This window comes from Lissotriton vulgaris, chromosome 1_1 (assembly GCF_964263255.1).
Source record: "Lissotriton vulgaris chromosome 1_1, aLisVul1.2, whole genome shotgun sequence".
Classification (NCBI taxonomy): Eukaryota; Metazoa; Chordata; class Amphibia; order Caudata; family Salamandridae; genus Lissotriton; species Lissotriton vulgaris.
In genome coordinates this window covers 1,127,279,103-1,127,299,887 of record NC_141685.1, presented here as the reverse complement: position 1 = coordinate 1,127,299,887, position 20,785 = coordinate 1,127,279,103, and the positions used below count along the sequence as shown (strand labels likewise).

Here is a 20,785-nt window from a genome sequence, read left to right as displayed (position 1 = left end):
CTAGATTCTCTTGCCAAGTGGTTTTCTCCTGGCCATTCGGTGATCCTTGGTGTCTTCGGTTGACTTTATCTGCAAATTTTCGTAGATTCTTTTGAGTTCCTTCGGGGTGCTTCCAGTCCCAGCAGCAGAAAAAAGCATCAGACGGTGACCAAAACAGACATAAGACAATTACAGACCCAACCACTGGACGGCAGAATAGATGCACCACTTGTATCAAGAAAAATATTCATGCCGCAAAACCAACCTCTCTCTGTACAAGGGACTAGACTCAAACTGTATCTTCCAACTGAATTGGCCGAGCCCCCTCTGGAGGTCCTGGAGCAGCCAACAGACCACAGGAAGAAACATTTATCTTGGCACCTGTTTGAAACCAGTGGCTACCACAAACCAAAGGCCTCGATTCAGTGCCGATAAGCAAGGCTGGAGCAGCTAGCCAAAATAGACAACTATTTCTAATGAACAAGTTACTTACCTTCAGTAACGCTTTTTCTGGTGGATACAGTATCTGCATGTGGATTACTCACCTTGTGAATATCCCCTTGCGTCAGCAACATTCAGAAATTCTTTTTTGTAGCTTCGCGCCGACTACGTCACAGAGGCACGGTATCGCTCGCGCGGCTCCACTGACGTCACCGACTCCATAACAGGCCCACGTCGGCATGATGACATCAGTTCCGCCCTTTTTTCTGTGCCTTGGAGGCACACAGACGGAACAATAGTAGATATACACACAATGTACATAGTACCAAATAATCAAAATAGCACACACAGTGTGAAGCCAATGCAGGAAAGCAACTGAAATAAAACATTTCCTTTGACAATAAAAATATTAACATTACAGTAACTCAGGTATAGAAGAGTGGACAACGGGGAGGCGTGTGGGTCAGTGAGGAATCCACAGGCTGATACTGTATCCACCAGAAAAAGCGTTACGGAAGGTAAGTAACTTGTTCTTCTGATGGATACATCTGCCAGTGGATTCCTCACCTTGTGAATAGAGTCCCACAGCAGTCCCCACTCCCGGAGGAGGGTGTCCACTCTCCTATACCAGAAAATCTTAGACAGAGCGCGCAAAGTGGCCGTCCCTCCTCACCTCGGAATCCAAGCAGTAATGCTTCGCGAAAGTGTGGAGGGAGGCCCAAGTCACAGCTCTACAAATGTCCTCTACAGGTACACCCCTGGACAAAGCAGATGTAGAAGACTTTGCCCTAGAAGAGAGCTCTTATACCCTCTGGAGGTTCCTTACCCGCCAGGGAGTAGCAGATCTTAATGCACAGGATAATCCATCTCGATAGCGTGCGCTTGTGCACCGCCTTCCCCTTCTAGCAGCCAGCAATCCAACAAAGAGCTGGTCATCCACACAATAGTCTCTAGTCCTATCAAGGTAGAAGCTCACCGCCCTCTTCGGGTCCAAGCGGTGAAGTCTCTCCTCCTCCTTGGAAGGGGGAGGGGGAGGATAGAGGTAGGGAGGTTAATGGACTGCCCTAAATGGAAGGGAGTTCCCACCTTCGGCAGAAAAGCAGCCCTGGTCCCAGTACCATTCGTTCAGCATGAATGGTCAAGAATGGGGGCTTAGAACTAAGAGCTTGAAGCTCACTTACCCTCCTTGCCGAGGTAATTGCAACCAGAGAGACCGTTAAAAGACAACAGTCTCAAGTGACACTTGTGTAATGGTTCAAAAGGCGAACCCATTAAAAATAGCGAGCACAAGATAAAAGTCCCATTGAGGTACAATAAAGGGAGTAGGAGGAAATGTATTCCTAAGGCCTTTTAGAAACCTCAAAACAATAGGAGATTTCAACAAAGGCGGGTGATCCGGCAAACAGAGAAATGCCGACAATGCCGATAAATAACCTTTGACGGTAGCAATAGCAAACCCTTGCCGAGCCAAAGAAAGCGCAAATTGAAGTATATCAGATAAACTAGCCCTCAAAGGATCGATGGACTTCTCTCCACATCAAGCAACAAATTTAGACCATCTATAACAGTAGATAGACTTGGTGGAGTCACGCCTGGCCGTTAAAATGACATCCACCACGTCGAGCAGGAGAGAAAATGAATTCAGATTGCCCCGTTCAATCTCCAGGCATGAAGGTGTAAGGACTGGAGGTGGGGGTGTAGAACCTGCCTCTCCATCTGAGAGAGGAGATCTGCCCTGAGAGGGAGACGGAGCAGCAGGCACGAGGAGAGGTGGAGAAGATCTGTGTACCACACCCTTCTTGGCCAATCTAGGGCGATCAAAATGACTTGGGCCCGGTCTTGGCGAATCTTCCTCAGAACCCGAGGAATCAAGGGTATGGGAGGAAACACGTAAAGGAGTTGTGAGCCCCAACTCAACTGAAACGTGTCCCCCAAGGCTCCCTGCATCAGAAACTGGAGACTGCAGAATGACGGGCAGTGAGCGCTTGAGAGTAGCGAACAGGTCCACCTGAGGAGATCCCCACGTCCGAAAGGCGTGACAAACCACCTCCGGGTGAAGCCTCCACTCGTGGTTGGCCGAGAACTGCCAACTGAGACTGTCTGCACACACATTCAGAACTCCGGCCAGATGATTTGCAATCAGACAAATCTGATGGTCCTGAACAGAGGATCAGAGACGCAGAGCCTCTCTGCAGAGACCCCGCTCCTCCCTGCTTGTTGACAAACCCCATCGCTGTGGTGTTGTCGCGAATCCTTTGAGGAGGAGGGAATGCCAGACCTACAGTTGTGTCCAGTACCGATGAACAGGATGCGCTGGGAGGGCACCAGGTGAGACTTGGGTACATTTATCGAAAAACCTAATCTGTACAACAACTGAGTTGTGACCTGCAGATGATGGAGCACCGTCTCTGGAGATTCCGCTTTGATCAGCCAATCGTCCAGATAAGGGAACACCGGAATCCCTGACCTTCTGAGATGTGCAGCCATCACCTTGGTGAAGACTCGAAGCGCAGTAGTCTTGAACTTTTCCGGTTTCAGATACACGTTCAAGATCCTGAGATCCAGGATTGGACGAAGTCTGCCATCGCGTTTCTTGGGCATCAGGAAATACCGGGAGTAGCATCCCTGACCCCTTTCCTGCTCCAGAACTACCTCTATCGCGCCTTTTCTTAGCAACGCCAGGACTTCCTCCTGCAGAAGCCGCAGGTGGTCCTCCGCGCAAAAGCCTTGGCAAGGAGGGTAATTGAGGGAATTGCCGAAAGGGAAGTGCATACCCATTCTCCATGAGATTGAGAACCCAAAAGGTCATAAGTCAAGAAATCTAAATCCCGCAGATAATAGGTAAGCCGGCCCCCCACGATCCGGAATTGGAGGAAGAGGAGGCTTGACGACCTCTAGAACAAGCTCTTTGCCTGCCCCTGTACGACTTGTACAGCGTATTTTGCTGTTGCGACTGTTTGTAGGTCCGAAAGGAAGACCTGCCAAATTCTCTGAACCTTTTTCCCACAGTACCCCTGGAATGTAGGCCCAAAGATCTTGCGGTCACTCGGCTGTCCTGGAACCTCTCCAACGCAGCATCAGCCTTCTTCCCAAATAAACCCGACCCATCAAAGGGCAAATCCATGGGGCGTGGTTTGGCACGCAATGGCGACGGAAGCTAAAGGGCAGAGCTCCAGCCGGAACTCCCCTTCCACGGGCCAGAAATCCGTCCCAATTCCTCGCAACCGGCAAAAACTGCAGGCGGAGCATCCCAACATCGCCCTTCGTCCACCTACCAACTTTGGGGGGACTCTGCTGCTCCTGGCCGCTTCGGACCTCCCCATGGCTATCATAGCCGAGTTGCGGGGTCGGCAGCCGAGGCGATGCGAGGCCGGGGATCACGCCACGACGCTAGGCCTGGAGGCGGGGCCTGCGCTGGGAACCGCCGGAAGCCCCCCGACTGACACGGTGATCGGGCCTACACACTTGCGGTGCTACCCGCTGCTGACCCGCGTCGGCGATCCTGCAACCCACATATCCTGCCGACAACGAGCGGGGAGAGGCCCCGAACAACGGGCCTGCGAGGGACAATGGCGGAAAGCTGAGGCCGAAGACATCACGGCCCGGTGACGGATGCGGGCCCGCCCTGCTGGCTGGGAGACCCGGAGCACACTACGGAGGCACCCTCAAAGGCACACACCGCCCGGGTGACGCTGCTCGTGCTGTGTGGAGGGTAAGACAAGCGGACGCCACCCTTGCCCCTGGGTCCCTTGAAAACGCTGCCTACATATCACGCACTGCTGCGCTAACAAGCGCAAACATAAGGAACGGAGGATCGCACTGGAACACGGGGCCAGAGAGGACCCCCGGTCACCCAAGCCCAGACCAAGGAGACCGCGCCTGACCACAGGAGGATCTGGTGCCTGCGGACGGACATCGGTGCATTAGCGCAGCACACTATTGACCGCCTGGCACCTGGGAGGATCTGGGACGTGAAACTATGCCAGACGCACGCGGAGCGCCGTGACAGAGGAGGACGTGACCCGATAACGAGCGGGGCCCTGTGTGGCCGACCGAGGCGAGACGGAGCACAAAGCCATCCCACACTGAGGAGGCCAAGGCTCGCTGGACCCAGGACGCTTAAGTGAGCTGCCCATTGCCTCCCCCCCCCCTCACCCCATCATCCTCCGGAGGACCCTAACACCACACACAACCGGCAGCCCTGTGACACTCATGTGTCCAGAGCGGAGGAGAGCCAGAGGCTGGAGGACATCGCACAAGGTGGCACAGGAAGACACCATGAATAACGCGCCGACCGTTTGCACACTGTCTGCCTGCGCTGTGTGGTGACCCCTGCCACACAGACGCTGCTGATTGCACCCAACGCCCTGACCATTGGCGGCTGTGCCCATCGGGGGTTGTGAACAACGCGAGGTGATCGAGACGGAAGAGCGCTAAACAGCCCGGAGACTCCCCGAGATTGCCGCACTCCTGAGCCAGTGCTCCTTGAACCATCAGTCGGAGCGGCCCCTGCCATCGGGAATTTCAGCCAGCGCCGGCTACCCTACTCATCGCCCTGCCCATGTCTGGGGGAGTGAAGACTCGAACTGGCACTGGGGGTGCATCTTCTAAGGGGAAAATGGATAAGTTGTCGAAGCAGACGGACACAGACTAGGTGGCGACGAAACTGGACACTGTACTGGCCGCCATGGAACGGATGGAGGAATCGCTCTAGCTCACCCGCACCTCGCTGGAGACCAAAATAGACAGTGTGGCGATTGACCTCAACCATCTTAGAGCTGATCACAAGAAACTGGCGGAACGCACCGCCTCCCTGGAGGGCACACTGACAGATCTGGAGCCCCGAGTCAGCCAGGCGGATAAACATGTGCGAGATCTCCTAAACAGGGTGGAATTCCTGAAAGACCGCGCCGAAGATGCACAAGGGAGGGCACGGAGGAACAACATCTGACGAGTAGGTGTACCGGAAAATTGGGAGGGGAAAGACCCCACGCAGCATGTGGAGGACTGGTTGAGAGCACTGTTGCTGGAAAGTGCCCTGTCGCTGCACTTCGTGGTGAACGTGCACACCGAGTGCCGGCGAGGCCTCTCCCCACGGGATCCAATCCTAGACCATTGCTCTTCCGGGTTTTGAATTATCGTGACCTGTATACAATCCTGCGCGAAACCAGGAAGCTTGGGGATGTCCAAATCGACAATACTAAGGTGATGTTCTTCCCAGACTATACGGTACAGGTGCAGCGCCAGAGACATTCCTTCCTGGCAGTGAAACAACGGCTGCGCCAAATTGGACTTAAATACTCCATCCTCTTCCCCGCCAAGCTATGGGTGGTAGCGCAAGACAAAACGCATTTCTTCACCAGCCCGGAGGAAACGGAGGCTTGGCTGGACAACGGTGTGGATACAACGCCCTGACGTGGGCAGGGATCCACGACCACGGCACGCACCAGAGGATCGCGGCATCGCCGCAGACTCAAGACGCCCTCAACCCATCAATGACCCACTCCCCACCCGTGGAACTTGTCCTATTGGATTAGCAAGATGCCCTCCGAAAAGTGATGGAAATCAGCGGCTCCCCAACATCGAACTCCGCCACGGAGACCAGCCCCCGGGCTTTTCAGAGTGATGATTAAGCTATTTATGGTTTACTCGACTCAGCAGTCCACGGAGCAACCGGATGTAACACCGCAGACGGCGGATTTGCTTAATTAACTGACACCATTAGTCCTCATTAGGGTTCGCTCGAACAACAATGTCGCCCAGACCTCCAGTCAAGCAGGTATCCCGGCGGGATTGCAGACTGTTGTACACCCGGGGCGGGGCCCTCGATGCGGCCTCCGACTACAGACACGAGACACAGTGAGTACTACTCTTGACACTTGTTCGAGGGTGCGATGCCCCAATGGGGTTGGTCCCCGCCCGCCACCACCTGCTGAGCTCTGACTTTTGGCGACCCAGACGCAGGTGTGTAATGCAGGCCTACACCACCTATTTGACTATGGCCGGCTCTACAGGAGCATATGCATGGAAAAGCCATGCCAGAATAGACTACCATGTTACTTTGCTGGACAATACTTGTTTCCTACGGCCCGTGGAGGGGCAATGTCTTCTCCGCTGATCGTTTTGTCCTGAAGCCATAACTGTGCCGGTTGTATAGCACCCCCCTGAACTGAAAAGTTATTCATCTCTCTAGAGAGTTTGGACGGCGGCATGTTCAGCAACCGACCGTTTGGCATTTTTTATTGGTTCAGCCCCTTGCGGTTTGTTATATTTTCAACCCCCCAACCCAGCTTCTGGGGCGGGAGGGAGACTAATGTGGGTAGAACTTATTATGGTTGAATGACTGCGATAAATATATGCACCTGGAATGTTAGAGGCATGCACACGCCATCGAGCAGGTATCAAATTTATTCCCACCTCAAACGCCATCAGGTCCACATCGCCCTTCTCCAGGAGACAGATTTGAATAAGGCAGACGCACAAGCGCTGCGCCGCAGATAGCGCGGGCAACTATGCCACTGAACACTCCTATGCCCACGGAGCGCTACTGTGGGTGAGACCCGGGATCCCCTTCACGGTCTCGCACACACACACAGACCCTAGGGGAAGATTCGGGATAGTACAGGGCAAACTGGACGGGCAACCGGTGGTCTTAACTTCCATATATTCCCTTAACACAGATCAGGGAGATTTCTTCGCGCAGCTGTCCACGAGGCTGGCGCCCTGGCATGGCGTCTCTTGGATATTGGGAGGTGATTACAATTGTATTCTCGATGCCACGCTAGACCGCTCCTCCCCACCCATTGTCGGCACGCCAGCGCATGGAGCTATGAAAGCACTCAATTGGGCAACACAATGGGGATTACATGACGCCTGGCACACTCACAACCCCACCTCTAGGGTCTACTCCAACTATTCAGGGGCACACAATCTACACGTGCGGTTAGACAGGTACATGATATCCACAGACCTTCTTCCCCTAGAGACAGACACGTACTATATGGGTCGCACCCACTCCGATCACAACCCACACATACTAAACATAGCCTGTGCCCACCTGGTGGCTGCAGCCAGCCCTACTCCTTGACGCCCCCTTCCGCGACTCCCTTTCCGCACAAACAGCGCAGTACATTGAGGAAAATACCGGCACAGCGTCCTCCCCTCAGATTGAGTGGGACGCCTCCAAGGTCATACTCAGGGGACACTGCCTGGGCACACAGGGGTATATACAGAAACTAGAGGGAACTGACGCGGATAGAGTCCGACCTACTCCGACGGGAATAGGAGGCGATCGGTGGCGCGGATGCACCACTGCACGCGCTGAGCACGAGAGGTTACTGGAGCGGCTACGCCATGTCAATTACGCAGCCCACTCGGCCCGCACGCACCACCTTAGTGATAAGCCCGGTAAATTATTGGCCTGGCTCAGACAGGATGACTGTATCCGCGATATATACGGACGGAGGCGGGGTGGTGTACACGCAAAGCAAAATATACGCAGCCTTCACAGGCCACTACAGAGCTCTATACCGCTCCCAGCTCTGAGTCCCTGCCGGGGATATTGCGGACTACCTCTCGGGTATACAGCTGCCGAGAGCAACTGATGCACAGCAGGACGACCTGGGCGCGCCGCTCACGTCAGACGAAGTGCGCGCCACCATTTTTGCCTTATCGAACGGTAAGACCTCAGGTCCAGACGGGTTGCCGGCCGAATACTATAAGGCTTGCTCAGATATCCTGATCCCAGAACTGCTGAAGATGTATGCAGCGGCCTCTGACTATACCAGAATGGCTTTGTGCCTACAAGCAATACTTCCTGCAACATCCGTAGACTGTTTAAAGTACAAACTGATGCCACCCACAACTGGCCCTGATCGGGATGCCTCGTCTTAGACCTTGAGAAGGCCTTTGACTGTTGAGTGGCCCTACATCAGGGAGACGCTGGAGAAATATGAACTTGGGGACGACTATATTGACATGGTGAGACTACTCTATCAAAGGCCGACTGTACGTGTGCGCACGGGCGGGCTGTTGTCTGACGCAATTCGGGTACAAAGAGGGACCAGACAGGGCTGTCCCCTGTCCCCATTTCTTTTTTCAATGGCGATGGAACTTCTCGCAGCGTTATTACGAGCGCAGGGAGAGGAGTGGGGGGATCCCAGTGGTGGGTGGCTTACATACAGTCTTGCTTTACGCGGACGTTCTGCTCCTGTATGTTAGAGACCTGACCAGTCTCCCGTCGTCCTTGTCTGATACCTTTCGGACCTTTGAGGCCATGTCGGGACTCAAAGTCAACTGGGCAAAGTCCGGAGCAGACTCCTTCAGCCCAGACACACAGGAGTGTGACATCTGCATAAATGGCGGGAGACTCACCTGGCACCCCACGACATTCAGGTATCTTGGCATACATATCTACAGAGCCCCGCCTGACATACTGGAGGGAAACCTGATCAGAGCTATCTCCTCCCTACAAGCACAGATGACATTCTGGAAGACCCTCCCCTTAAACGTGCCCAGCCGAGTCGCACTTACAAAAATGATAGTCTTGCCAAGACTATTATACTACTTTGCTAATATCCCAGTATATGTTCCGACCCGGATATTTCGGGAACTGGAGACACTGATTCGGAACCTCATCTGGAACGCAGGAAGACCCCGTGTGGCATTGACAAAACTATGTGCCCACGGAGGCTGGTGGCCTTGCGGTTCCCAACTTGGAACTGCATTACCTGGCGGCTCAGATGCAATGGGTGACGGGATGGTTGAGTGGCAGGCACCTAGATGACACCGCCACAGATGCTGTAACCTGGACACACAGGTGTGCACGCTGTTCCACCCCTTGACTAGGACTCCGCTTCCGACGCAGATTCACGTGACCGTGGCTCGCAGATGCTTCCTGCGTTGCTTGAAATTGACATGTGGGGTGAAGCCCTATGCCCCAGCGCTTCAGCTACTGGGCACACCCAGAGATGGTGGAGTGGAGACACTGGGTGATCTATATGCTGATGGATCCCTACTTCCCTTTGGGACTCTTTCTGGGGACACTTGACTGCCGTCCGGGCAGTTTCTCCTTCATGCGTCTATTACATGCACGCCGGCTCGCCCCTGGGGAGGCTTGACTGAACAGCCGCAGACGCACCACTTTATGCAATACCTCCATGTCATGGGCAACTGCTCCCAAGTGGTCCACTGGCTGACACAGGCATGGACAGACAAGGGGTGGGCTGTGGTGCTGTCCAGCCCGGTCAATGTCCCATGCAACTCACGCTTTAAAATCATACAATTTTATATACTACACCGCGCATATTTGTCGCCGGACTAGATTAACAAATATTTCTCTGTTACCACCTCTGCGTGACCAAGATGCTCCCTGGTTGGTGCGGATCTCCTACACATGCTGTGGGCCTGTCCCACCATATTAACATATTGGAACACGGTCACTACCCTACTGAAGCAGAGTAGCGGTGACGATCTGCCGCACATGTGGGAAGCCTGTCTCTTGGGACTGTACAAAAGGACCAAACTCAATAAGGTACCTACCAGGTTCTGGGACCTGGGACTCATCACAGCCAAACGCTTGCTCACTAAGCGGTGGAAAAAGGATGAACCCCCACAAGCCATACATTGGTACACCTCCTTCGACAATTGGGCGAGAGCGGAGGGCGTCATACTACACAGGGAGGAGACGGCAGGACTGAGAAAATACCCCATCCCACAACTCTGGGATGAAACCCTGAAATCCTTCCAGCAGGCGAGCCTGGATCAGGGAGTTACTTAATGGTGCCCCTCTCTGGGCCGGCCCCTGACGATGGCCAGGACGAAACATCATGCTCCCACCCGCACCTTACTGCCATGGTCAAACGACAGACAACACATACCTGTGTGATGAGATGCTGCTGCAGAGTGGTGACGTGACAACAACCTACAATCCCCACTGCTTTGGCACGGACGCTCTGATGCCCATCGGGCAATGTCGGACCCCCCCCCCCCCCCCCCCCCCCCCCATGGAGTGAACTCGCCCTCCTCACGACCACAATCACCCCGAGCCACTGTCATACCACGTACTCATTACCTCAACAGAAATACATTGACACTCCTCCCACTACACTGTCCTTTCATCCTCATCCTGCCCCTTTGCAACTGTTTACTCCGGACCAAACACATGGCGACCTCGTGATGGGGGATGTATCACATACTATTTGACGGAAGGGACCAGGGGTAGACGCACGGATGCAAGAACATGCCGTCCCATACCACATCCCGAGGACTGCTTACAAAGCGCTTAACGCCATGCAACAACACATTTGCTAAAGATTCCAGTACCTATCACGCAATCCATCGACTGTATCGAAGTACTGTGGTGTGTCAAAAACTCATTTTCTACTATCATTGAATCGCATAGTCATTATGGTGTGAAGCAAAATTATGTATAACATTTTCTTTCATCCAATGCCTTAAATGTGTATTGTATTGACAATAATTATTGGAAAACTAATAAAACCTATTCAAACAAAAAAAAATCAAAGGGCAAATCCATCAAGGCAGCCAGGATATCCGCAGAGAATTCGGATGAGTTCAGCCATGCTGCTCTTCTGGTGGCCACTGAAGATCCCATCACTCTTGCCACCGAGTCAGCAGTGTCCAACCCACTCTAAATGACCTGCCGAGAAGCAGCTTCAGTGTCAGCAATTACTTCTTGTAAGTCTTTCCTATCCCCTCAGGAATCTTTGGAGCCAGCTGTTTGACGGAATCCATCAAACATGGATATAGCGTCCCATGAGATAAGTAGCATTTGTCGATTTCAGTACCATACTTTTGCAGAGAAAAATACTTTTTTTTGCAGGCAGCCTGCACAACCAAGCTCTCTGGTAAAGGGTGCGAAGACAAAAAGTCCGGGTCTCCAGGAGCCACCCTGTACCTTATCGCAACAACTCTTGAAACAGCAGGGGATGTAAGTGGTCTTTTCCACATTTCTGATATTGGCTCCGCCAAGGCATCATTGAAAGGTAGCATGGGCTCCACAACAAAGGGAATGAAGGACCTCTGTCAGAATGTTCGATTTGAACTCTGCAGTAGGAAGTGATATGTTCAACAAATCCGCCACCTTCTTAATAACTACGTGATATGGAGTCACATCCTTAGAAGGGGCGTCAAACAGAGGCCAATTCCCAATCAGGAGACAGCTCAAGACCACTAGCCTCCCTTAGATCGTCAAAAAGATCCTCTGAATCCTACAGCTCACCCTCTTCCATTTCTGCATCACAGTACCTCTGCTCTTCCAGAAGCCTCTGGGCTTCAAGCCTCGACCTCTCCTTCAGGAATGACGTCGACAGATACTGAACCGACTCAGACGGTGCCGGAGTCTAATTCGAAGCCGGAGGGCAAGACCGTTGTTCACGAGGTCGGCCAAGGCGGCATCGGAGCCGGCATGAAAGGCGCAGGAGCATATGCCTGGGGAATACCCAGATTGAATGCCAATGGACCCGTGGGACGAACCGGTGCTCCAGAGGGGTACATAGCTCTGAAATACACTCCATACATTGCATTCAGAAATTGAGTTGGTTCCTGACCTGGAGCCAGAAAAGCAGGATAAGAGCTCACAGGCTGCTCTCGAGAAACCGGAGTCTTCTCGACCTCTACCTCAGGCTGGTGCACTGGGGTCGATGAACCCTCTGGCAACGGAGCCTCTTCTCCTTCATCTTCCCATACAGGTGCATGAGATGGAGCCGGAGAAGGATTCGACACCGACTTAAGTGAATGAACCAGCGAATCAGCAGGTGAAGCCTCACCCTCGGAGTCTCGAACTTCTGGAGACAGAGACACCTCATCCTTGCGAAGCGAATTCACCTGAGACTTCGGTCTCGAGTCCGAGCCCTTAACCAGAATGATGTTGAGACTCGTGTCTTCTCTTCTTGTGTTGTGTCTTCTCTTCTTGTGTTTCTTTTTAGTTGACTTCGAAGCATGACCCGAAGACTACCTCGAGAGACTTCGAATGAGACCTCGACCGTCGAGTCCGAGACCTCAAACTCTTCCTGTCCTGGTTCTTCAACTTGGCAACAAGGAGCTTTGCTTCCCTCTCACGAAGTGCCTTGGGATTCATTTTTTAACAAGATCATCCCTGGAAGTCATGGTCCGAGCTCAAACACCATGCGCAGTCCTCGTGCAGGTCCGTTATCGACATCATCTTACCACATTCACCACACGGTTTAAACCCGGTCTTTTTCAAAGACATGCCGACTTTGAAGAACAAGAAACATTAACAACCAAAAGTCACAAAGTAACTATCAAGCTACAGAGGATCCCTCGAAAACCGTTAGCGTCGACGACGTGGAAAAAAAGGGAACGGATGTCATCACACCGACGTGGGCCTGTTATGGAGTCTGATGTCAGCGGAGCCGCGCGAGCAATGCCGTGCCTCTGACGTCGTCGGCACGAAGCTACAAAAAATAATTTCCGAATGCTGCTGACACAAGGGGATATTCACAAGGTGAGGAATCTACTGGCAGATGTATCCATCAGAAAGCTGCAACCTCAGTAAAGACAGCATACAGGCTGGAAATGGACCTAAATATCCTATATCGCTTGACTTCTGTTGCTCACTACCAGCTTGCCATCATTTTCCAGAACAAACAACTAAATCCTGTCTCTACCTGGTAAGGGTTTTTTGGGGGAGCTTTTACAATATTAAGTCAGTCACTGCACTAATCTCACACCACACCAAGATTCTCAAACTCATCTTACAACAAAAGGATCATAGCAAAGGTAGTGGCTTTAAGGATAGAGGCCTCTATCAGGCCAAATTCCATAGCAAAGCCCATGCAAGACAGTGCGACACTCATCAAAACACAAGAGGAAATTACAGGGCAAGCTCCCCCCAACTTTTATCTCCCACTAATTAGGAAACTAATCTGGCATCTAACACCACACATTTTATGTACCTGTCCAGTAATGCTCTGAGTCGAGGCTGGTCTTCGATCTTGCTGTGGTGTTTGTTTTGGATTAGTGGAGGGCTGGGAGTCTTCCTTGGAAGTATTAGAAGTCAGTTTACTTTCCAGAGATATAGAGGGGTCCGAAAGCAGTGGAGAAGGGGGACACTGCATTCCATCGCCTACCACATCCAGGTCCTGCAAACATTTAAAAACAAAAAAGTGATTAGCAAACTGCACAATCATACTGGAGTTTAACAGTATCAGATATTTCATTTCTTATTCCGTGAATCTGCTCCATCACGAAATTCAACTTTTTCCAAGTCGTTCAGACCTATAGCATTGACTAGGCTTCTAGAAAATTCAACTTCAAGCACAGTTTTTCTGATCAGGGTTGGGAATAACACGTGTCGTAAGAGCTCTAATGTATACTCCAACAAGTCAGCATTGCAAAACTGGTGGTAGTCGGGCCACATTATAACAAAAAAATAACTGTATCTTCCAACTGAATTGGCAGCCCCCTTTGATGGTTCTGGAGCAGTCAACAGACCACAGGAAGAGAAGTTACTCTTGGCACCTGTTTGAAAACAGTGGCTACAGCAAACCACCATCCTCGATTAAGGGCCGAGCTTTCAAGCTACAAGACTTCATCAGTCAGTAATAACCTCACAAAGAAAGTTCACTAGAAATTTCATGCGACTCAAAAAGACACTTATCACCTCCAAGTCAACTATCTGACCCATGGGAGAAGTGGTTCTTTCCTTCAGCACGCAAGGAAAGGAAACCCTTTCTACCATACCTAGGGTAACAGCACCATAACATCATGCAATCACGAACAAGACCACACTTGGAGGTGGGAGACTGATCTTCCGTCTTAAATCAAATTGTGGAGGAAAGAAGTCACATCTAGGTCAAGGAGGTAACAGTTATTTACTGTCAAGCCTAATTCTCTTTCTTAGGCAACTGCTGAATATATATATGCTGTTCTCATTACATCAATAGTCTTAGTGATATTGCAAGAAAAAACAATATACTAATAAACTGACCAACTGCTACGCATTATGTTATCTGACAGTAGAGAAACATGCAAATGTCACTCGAATGTGACTGTAGCACTGCAGGTTGGATCAAATACAGACAAAGGAAAATGCTTCTTACCCAGTAAGAATCGGTTCTTGGTATGTAGAGCTTTAGAGTCACATGCTTTGCATAGACCGCCATCTAGTGTTTGGTCCGGATGTTTGCACTTAGAACAAAAACAAAGAAGTATTTTCCAGTCACGAGGTAGGGGACTCCTTTCAGTGATAGTGCGCATGGGCATCAGCTCCATTGTTAGATTGTTTGCCACAGAGGGTGATATTTGAGTAAGTAAGATTAGTAAGAGATGTCCATGTATGTATGTATCCAAGTAAGAATACTGGAACAGGTATACGTTTCCCGGGTAGGCGCATGTGACTCTGCAGCTCTATATGCCAAGAACAGATGCATACTGGGCAAGTAGCATTTTCCGTTCGAGGCATGCGAGTTGTAGATCACAGTTATCTCCCAAAGAGGTGGCTAACCTGCAGCTGTTGCAGTCGGAAATAGTGTATGTAAAACTGCTTGGTCCAACACTAGCTTGTTGTCTTGCTAACACATCTACACAATAGTGTTTTGTGAATGTGTGAGTATAGACAATGTTGCAGCTTTGCAGATGTCATTTACGGGTATATTCCCTAAGAACGCCATAGAAGCCCCTAGTTTGCGTGTGACTTGCGCTCTTGGTGGAATTATTAGTCTTAGTTTAGCTGTTGCATAGCATGCCTGAATGGATTTGACTATCCGCTGTGCAATACCTGATTTTGATATGGATTGCCTTTATGTTGTGGCGCAAAAGCGACAAACAGTTTTGTCCTGCGGAAAGGTTTAGTCCTTTCTACATAGTAAAGTAGAGCTCTTTTCTCAACTCAAGTGTGCAGAGCAGTTTCTGCCACAGAATCAGGTTGAGGGAAGAACACAGGCAACTCAGATTGGTTGATATGAAAGGTTTGGTGTATTTGTAAAAATGGTTCTTTTATGGTTAGTGTCTGAAGCTTATCTACTCTCCTCAGTGATGTTCTGGCTAGGAGAAAGGCTACCACCCAAGAGAAATTGCAGTTCACATCTATGCAATGGCTCAAGGGGTGGGCACATCAGTCTTGTAAGGGCAATGTTAAGATTCCACACTGAAGCAGGTGGAAGTCTTAGAAGAATGATTCTTTAAGTCCCTCCAATAAATGCTTTAATGACATGCACTCTAAAGAGAGACCGATATCCGTTCTGTAGGTATGCAGCTATTCCAGCAAGATGTAATAAATAGCAAAAGATGTTTTGAACTGAAGCGTCTAGCGGATTGATTTGGTTATTGCAGTATATTACATAACGCTTCCACTTTGCTTCATAGCATGCTCTTGTGGTAGACCGTATAGCTTCTTGGATGAAGTTCAGGCAGTCTGGCGGGAGATCAAGGTAGCCAAACTATGATTTCAGGTGCCAGATCTCAAGTTTGAGATGACTGGGATCTGGATGTCTTATCTCTATGGCTGAGTGAGAAGATTGGGAGTGAGATGTAGTTTTTGGCAGGAACTACTGAGAGCTCCAAACGGGTTGTGAACCAGGGTTGCCGGGCATATGTGGGAGCAACAAGGATTAGTGTCAGGGACGCCTGTCTGAGCTTCCGAACTACTAACGAAATGAGTGGGAGAGGCGGAAAAGCGTAGGCAAATATCCCTGACCAATTCATCCATAGTGGATTGCCTGTGGACAATGGGTGTGGATGCCTGGATGCGAAGCTTGGGATTTTGTGTTTAGGTTTGTGGCGAAAAGATGAATGTCCGGAAAGTCCCACGTTTGAAAGAATGGGAGGAAAACTTGAGGGTGGAGTTCCCATTCGTGGATCTGTGGTCTTGGACGACTGAGAAGATCGCAATTTGATGGTTTACTCCTGGAAGGTGTTCTGCAAGGAGATACATTTTGTGAAGTATAGCCCATCTCCAGATCTGTGCTAGTTGTGACAGCTGGAGAGTGTGCCCCCCTCCCTCGTTTTTGCATATAGCACATTGATGTCATGGTATCTGTTAGGATCAGGACAGCTTTGCCTACTAGATGTACTTGAAACGCTTTGAGCGCTAGAAAATTCGCTAGCAACTCTAGATGATTTATGTGAAGCTGCTTTTGTTGCAGGCTCCACATGCCCTGAATTGTAGGAGTCTGGAGAGGAGCTCCCAAACCAGTGAGCGATGAGTCTGCTGTTAGCACTATCTGTGGAACCGGGTCTATGAAGGTCCGCCCTTTTGAAAGTTTGTGTATTCCACTACTGCAGAGAGCGAAGGGTGCAGCCGTCCACCAACACTAGATCTGATAAAGAGACCCTGAGCCTGCATGAACACTCGAGCTGGCCATGAGTGTTGAGGCTGAAACGGGCAGAGTAAAGTTTGCATGATGCAGATTCTAGCCGGATTGGGGTAGGCCACAGCCTTTTGCGTTTCTATTGTGGCTCCCAGATACGCCTGTATGTTGGATGGATGTAGATGGGATTTGGACAGATTTGTTGTGAATCCAAGATCGTGGAGCAATTGCACTGTTTTGAGATGTGACAGACAGCTTTATTGCGATCCTTTATGAGCCAATAGTCCAAATATGGGAAGACGTGAATGTGTCGTCTTCGAAGATGAGCTGAGACTACTGCCAGGCACTTGGTGAAAAACCCTGTGTTCGGTAGTTACTCAGAATGGGAGCACCTTGAACTGATAGTGCTGGTCTGCTACTACGAACCTGAGGTATTTGCAGCGAGCAGGGTGTATTGGGATATGGAAATAGGTGTCCTTCAAGTCCAGAGTGGCCAGAAAGTCGCCTTGTTGAAGGAGCACTTGCTGGAGAGTGACCATGTGAAACTGGTCCGACTGAATGTATAGATTAGTTCTCGTCGGTCTAGTATAGGCCAGAGAGAGCCATCCTTCTTAGGAATCAAAAAGTACAGGGAGTATACCCCGGCCCCTTGATATTTTAATGGGACTGGTTCTACAGCTCCTTTCTCTAACAGAGAGAACTACTTGCTTTAGACGGGTAATATGTTCCTGTGACATTGTGTGTGGGGGGGGGGGGGGGGGGGGGGGGGTGCAAGTTTCAGGCAGTAACCATATTTGATCATTTGTTAGACCAGTTTGTCTGAGGAGGGGGATTGTGTTCCAGACAAGGAAAATTTGGGAGAGACACCCCCCCCCCCCCTCCCCCGACAGAAGTGGAATGATCGAGGGTAGCGGAAGGAATTCACTGCTTTTTTGCGGGGGAAGTGCGTGTGGAGTTGCCTCGGCTTCTTCCCATACATGGTTTCCTCTAAAACCACCTCTGGAATAGCCTCTTGATGTAGGTGATTGATTGTTGCCCTTGTAAGCGGAGGCAAGATTTTTGTGGAAATATTTTTGGAGCCACCCCTTCCATGCTCATGACGAGCTGAGCTCGTCATGAGGCACAGTGGAGCTGTGCTTATGACGAGCTGAGCTCGTCATTAACAATAGTATTCAAAGAATGTCAGCACAGGAGGGGAAAAGTCACAGCAGCCAAGGTGTTAAAAGGAGCGCCCAAAGGAACCCCTATAACTGCGATGTCCCCATGGACTTTGCGACCTCATGTGGTGCTCATTCTGTTGGCCTAGTTTCCTTTTTTCAGGCAGTTTGGCATGAATATGTCCAGTATCTGGGTTAATAACCAGTTCTTTCTGTTTCGGTTCCAAGGTGGAACATCGGACCAAGGCTCTTTTGGCGGAGTCTTTATATTTATTGTTTTCGTGTCCAAAGCTTCGGCTCCGAACTCTTTGGTACCTAAGATTTAGTCTTCAGATTTAGTCTTGTACAAAGATAGAACCTAGACCAGGACATGCTTGGATTTCGGTTCAGCGTCGGCATGGGGCAGACTCTAGCACAAGCAAGAAGGCTTCTGTGTTTCAGCACTGGACCCGGGGCGCTTGAAACTTGCTCTGTGCCTACCTTGGCCTGCAGGCAGAGGAAGGACCAGAGCCTTTTTGGTCTTGTGTTGTTGGGGCAAGGGAGCTTCTGTACTCACAGTATGCTGACCCGGTGTAACTTGCTCCTCTTCTTCCATGTCGGAGTTGGCCTTGGACACTGAGATGTGTTCTTCCTCCTTTCCTTCAGCTTGAGTTTTTTCTGTCAGAATCTTCTCCGAAGATATCCGGAACCCTTGGTGCTGTACCTCGTGACGTAGTGCCAGACGGTCACGGAGCGGCTTCTTTGATCGAAGCCATCTACACGTGCCGGGAGTCCTTCTCGTCGTTTTCCGGGGATAAACAAAGGTAGCACACTTCGTGCAGGTCGGTGAGCGGTAACTTGGTGCGACACCCGGGACAGAGCTTGAATGGAGTTCGTTCCATCGACTGCTAGCGAGCCCGGCGCGGGTAAGCCCAACGGCACTCCACGAGTTTTCCGATCAAAGATCTTTAAGTCGAAACGATACGCGGACAATGGGAAACGCAATCGAGAAACAATTCCGTTGAGGGTAGTGGATTGCGCGTCAAAGGGAACCCGAGAAACAGTGCCAACCCGTAGCCCAGCAATTCACATCAGAAACCGATGGCGGAAAAAAACAACCTAACAATGAAGTCGATGCCCATGTGCACTATCACCAAAAGGAGGCGTCACCTACATCGTGACTGGAAAAAAACGTCTAACAAAGTGCAAGCATCCGGACCCAACACTAGATGGCGGGCTATGCAAAGCATGCGATCTACAGTTCACATGCCTCAAACACATTCAGTTGAAGGGGGTGCGAGAACCTATCAGGACAGAGTTGGGTGCAGGCATTAGGGTCTTTTTAAGTGGCCTTGTAGCATCACCTTGAAGTTGCTCATCTAGTGATTAAGCGTGCAGCAGGCTCTATTAAAACTGCAGCACTAAATTTTTTACTTTTATGTTGGCTACCTGTCCCATTTCCTCAGTTTCATGTATTGATAAATCCAATTAGAATATGTTTAAAATTAAACTGTTACTGTGGCCCTCAGAAATGTGTGTATTACACATTTACACATCTACACTCCCTTGACAATACTTCGAGGCTATGGGCGAATACAAAAATGGGAATGGCTCTCCCGTTTGAAGGGAGTCAGATTGGCTAACAAAACGTCCACTTCTTTAAGGTGTTAGTCTGGATTGCGGTTCTACATTTTTCCATAACTTTAAATCAACTCCATGGTTTATCTATTGGGGACCTCAAGTACTGCAATACATTGAGACTTTCTGAAATTCCAGTTTTTACATAAGTGGCGCTACCCACTGAAAACAGAATACTGAAATACATTCTGGAACAAGATTTCAGAAACTTTTTAGACTGAATGGAAGAACTTTCAGTTACCAAAGGTTCAATAACATCATGATAAAATATGTAACTTGCACGTGTATTTTTTACACACAGTACTCTTGATGGGAGTGTAGGAAATACCTAGTAAGGGCCATTTTTCTCAAGTTCAAGATGGTTCTTACACTTCAGTGTCAAGTTAATCAATTACTTTATTCGATTGTATTTGACAATCATAAGTACAATAAAACAATCATACCAAAATAGTAAAAGCAGCAAATATCATTAGGTAAATACACTTAATTTTAAGCATAAGCATAATACACTGCTATTAAAAATCTCGCCACATACCAGCAGACTGTAGAATTTTCTAAAAATTGTAAATATAAAAAGGCAGGTCTCGTTTGTTTAAAATTCAAATGTGCAAATAAAGGGCGTATATACTTTGGATGCAAATCGGCCAATTTAGGACACATTAGAGAAGACTCATCACAAGAACAGGAGGGTCTTGTTGCCTATGCCATCCTACCAGAAGCTGCGGAAACATATTCAGTCTAAAGTAATGTTAAAAGTCTTCTTTGATTCATGGGCATGTCCAGGGTTAGACAAAGTTCCATTCTTTCACTACTTTTGACAATTGTATGATTTATGCAACAGCGTTTACGCTGGGAGTCTTGCAGTCTAAATTCTTGAGTACGCTCTAAAAATGCCTTCTTAACCTCTACAGTAATGGATTTAGTTATTTTCTCAGGTGAACTAAAGACATGCAGCAAGCCCAAATTAGACAGGGAAGTTTTTATATAGCTCAGCCATGGTATAGGATAACTAAAGTTAAAGTACAATCTCTTACTATTTGTCTATTAAAACCCAATTCTTTTTTAGTTCATATAGAGCACCATAGTAGACTCGGGCGCAATTATATATAGTCAGCTATGTGACCTGCCCCTAACTCTTCATGAACTATTTCTAATGGGACACTCTGTGGGATGCGTAACAGTTTCCTTAAGTACTTATTTTCTGCTCTTTGTATTAATATAGGAGATTCATAATCCCAGATTTCTGCCCCATAAGTTACAGCCGGGACACACTTAGCTTTGCAAAGGTGTAATATGGAC

At 49.6% G+C, this 20,785-nt stretch overlaps 1 protein-coding gene and 2 non-coding genes across 3 annotated transcripts in view; all 3 read right to left on the bottom strand.

The window, feature by feature from the left end:
* KANSL2 (KAT8 regulatory NSL complex subunit 2) overlaps positions 1–20,785 on the bottom strand; it is a 69,021-nt gene that overhangs the window by 7,964 nt on the left and 40,272 nt on the right. Inside the window, exon 9 of the mRNA XM_086963754.1 lies at positions 13,359–13,544. Within this exon, the coding sequence (XP_086819880.1) occupies positions 13,359–13,544 (186 nt within the window). The remainder of the gene's footprint in view (positions 1–13,358; positions 13,545–20,785) is intronic.
* Positions 272–411, bottom strand: LOC147748750 (small nucleolar RNA SNORA2/SNORA34 family). The gene has a single exon (XR_015300182.1). It is a non-coding gene; the product is annotated as a small nucleolar RNA SNORA2/SNORA34 family (small nucleolar RNA).
* Positions 13,837–13,974, bottom strand: LOC147748749 (small nucleolar RNA SNORA2/SNORA34 family). The gene has a single exon (XR_015300181.1). It is a non-coding gene; the product is annotated as a small nucleolar RNA SNORA2/SNORA34 family (small nucleolar RNA).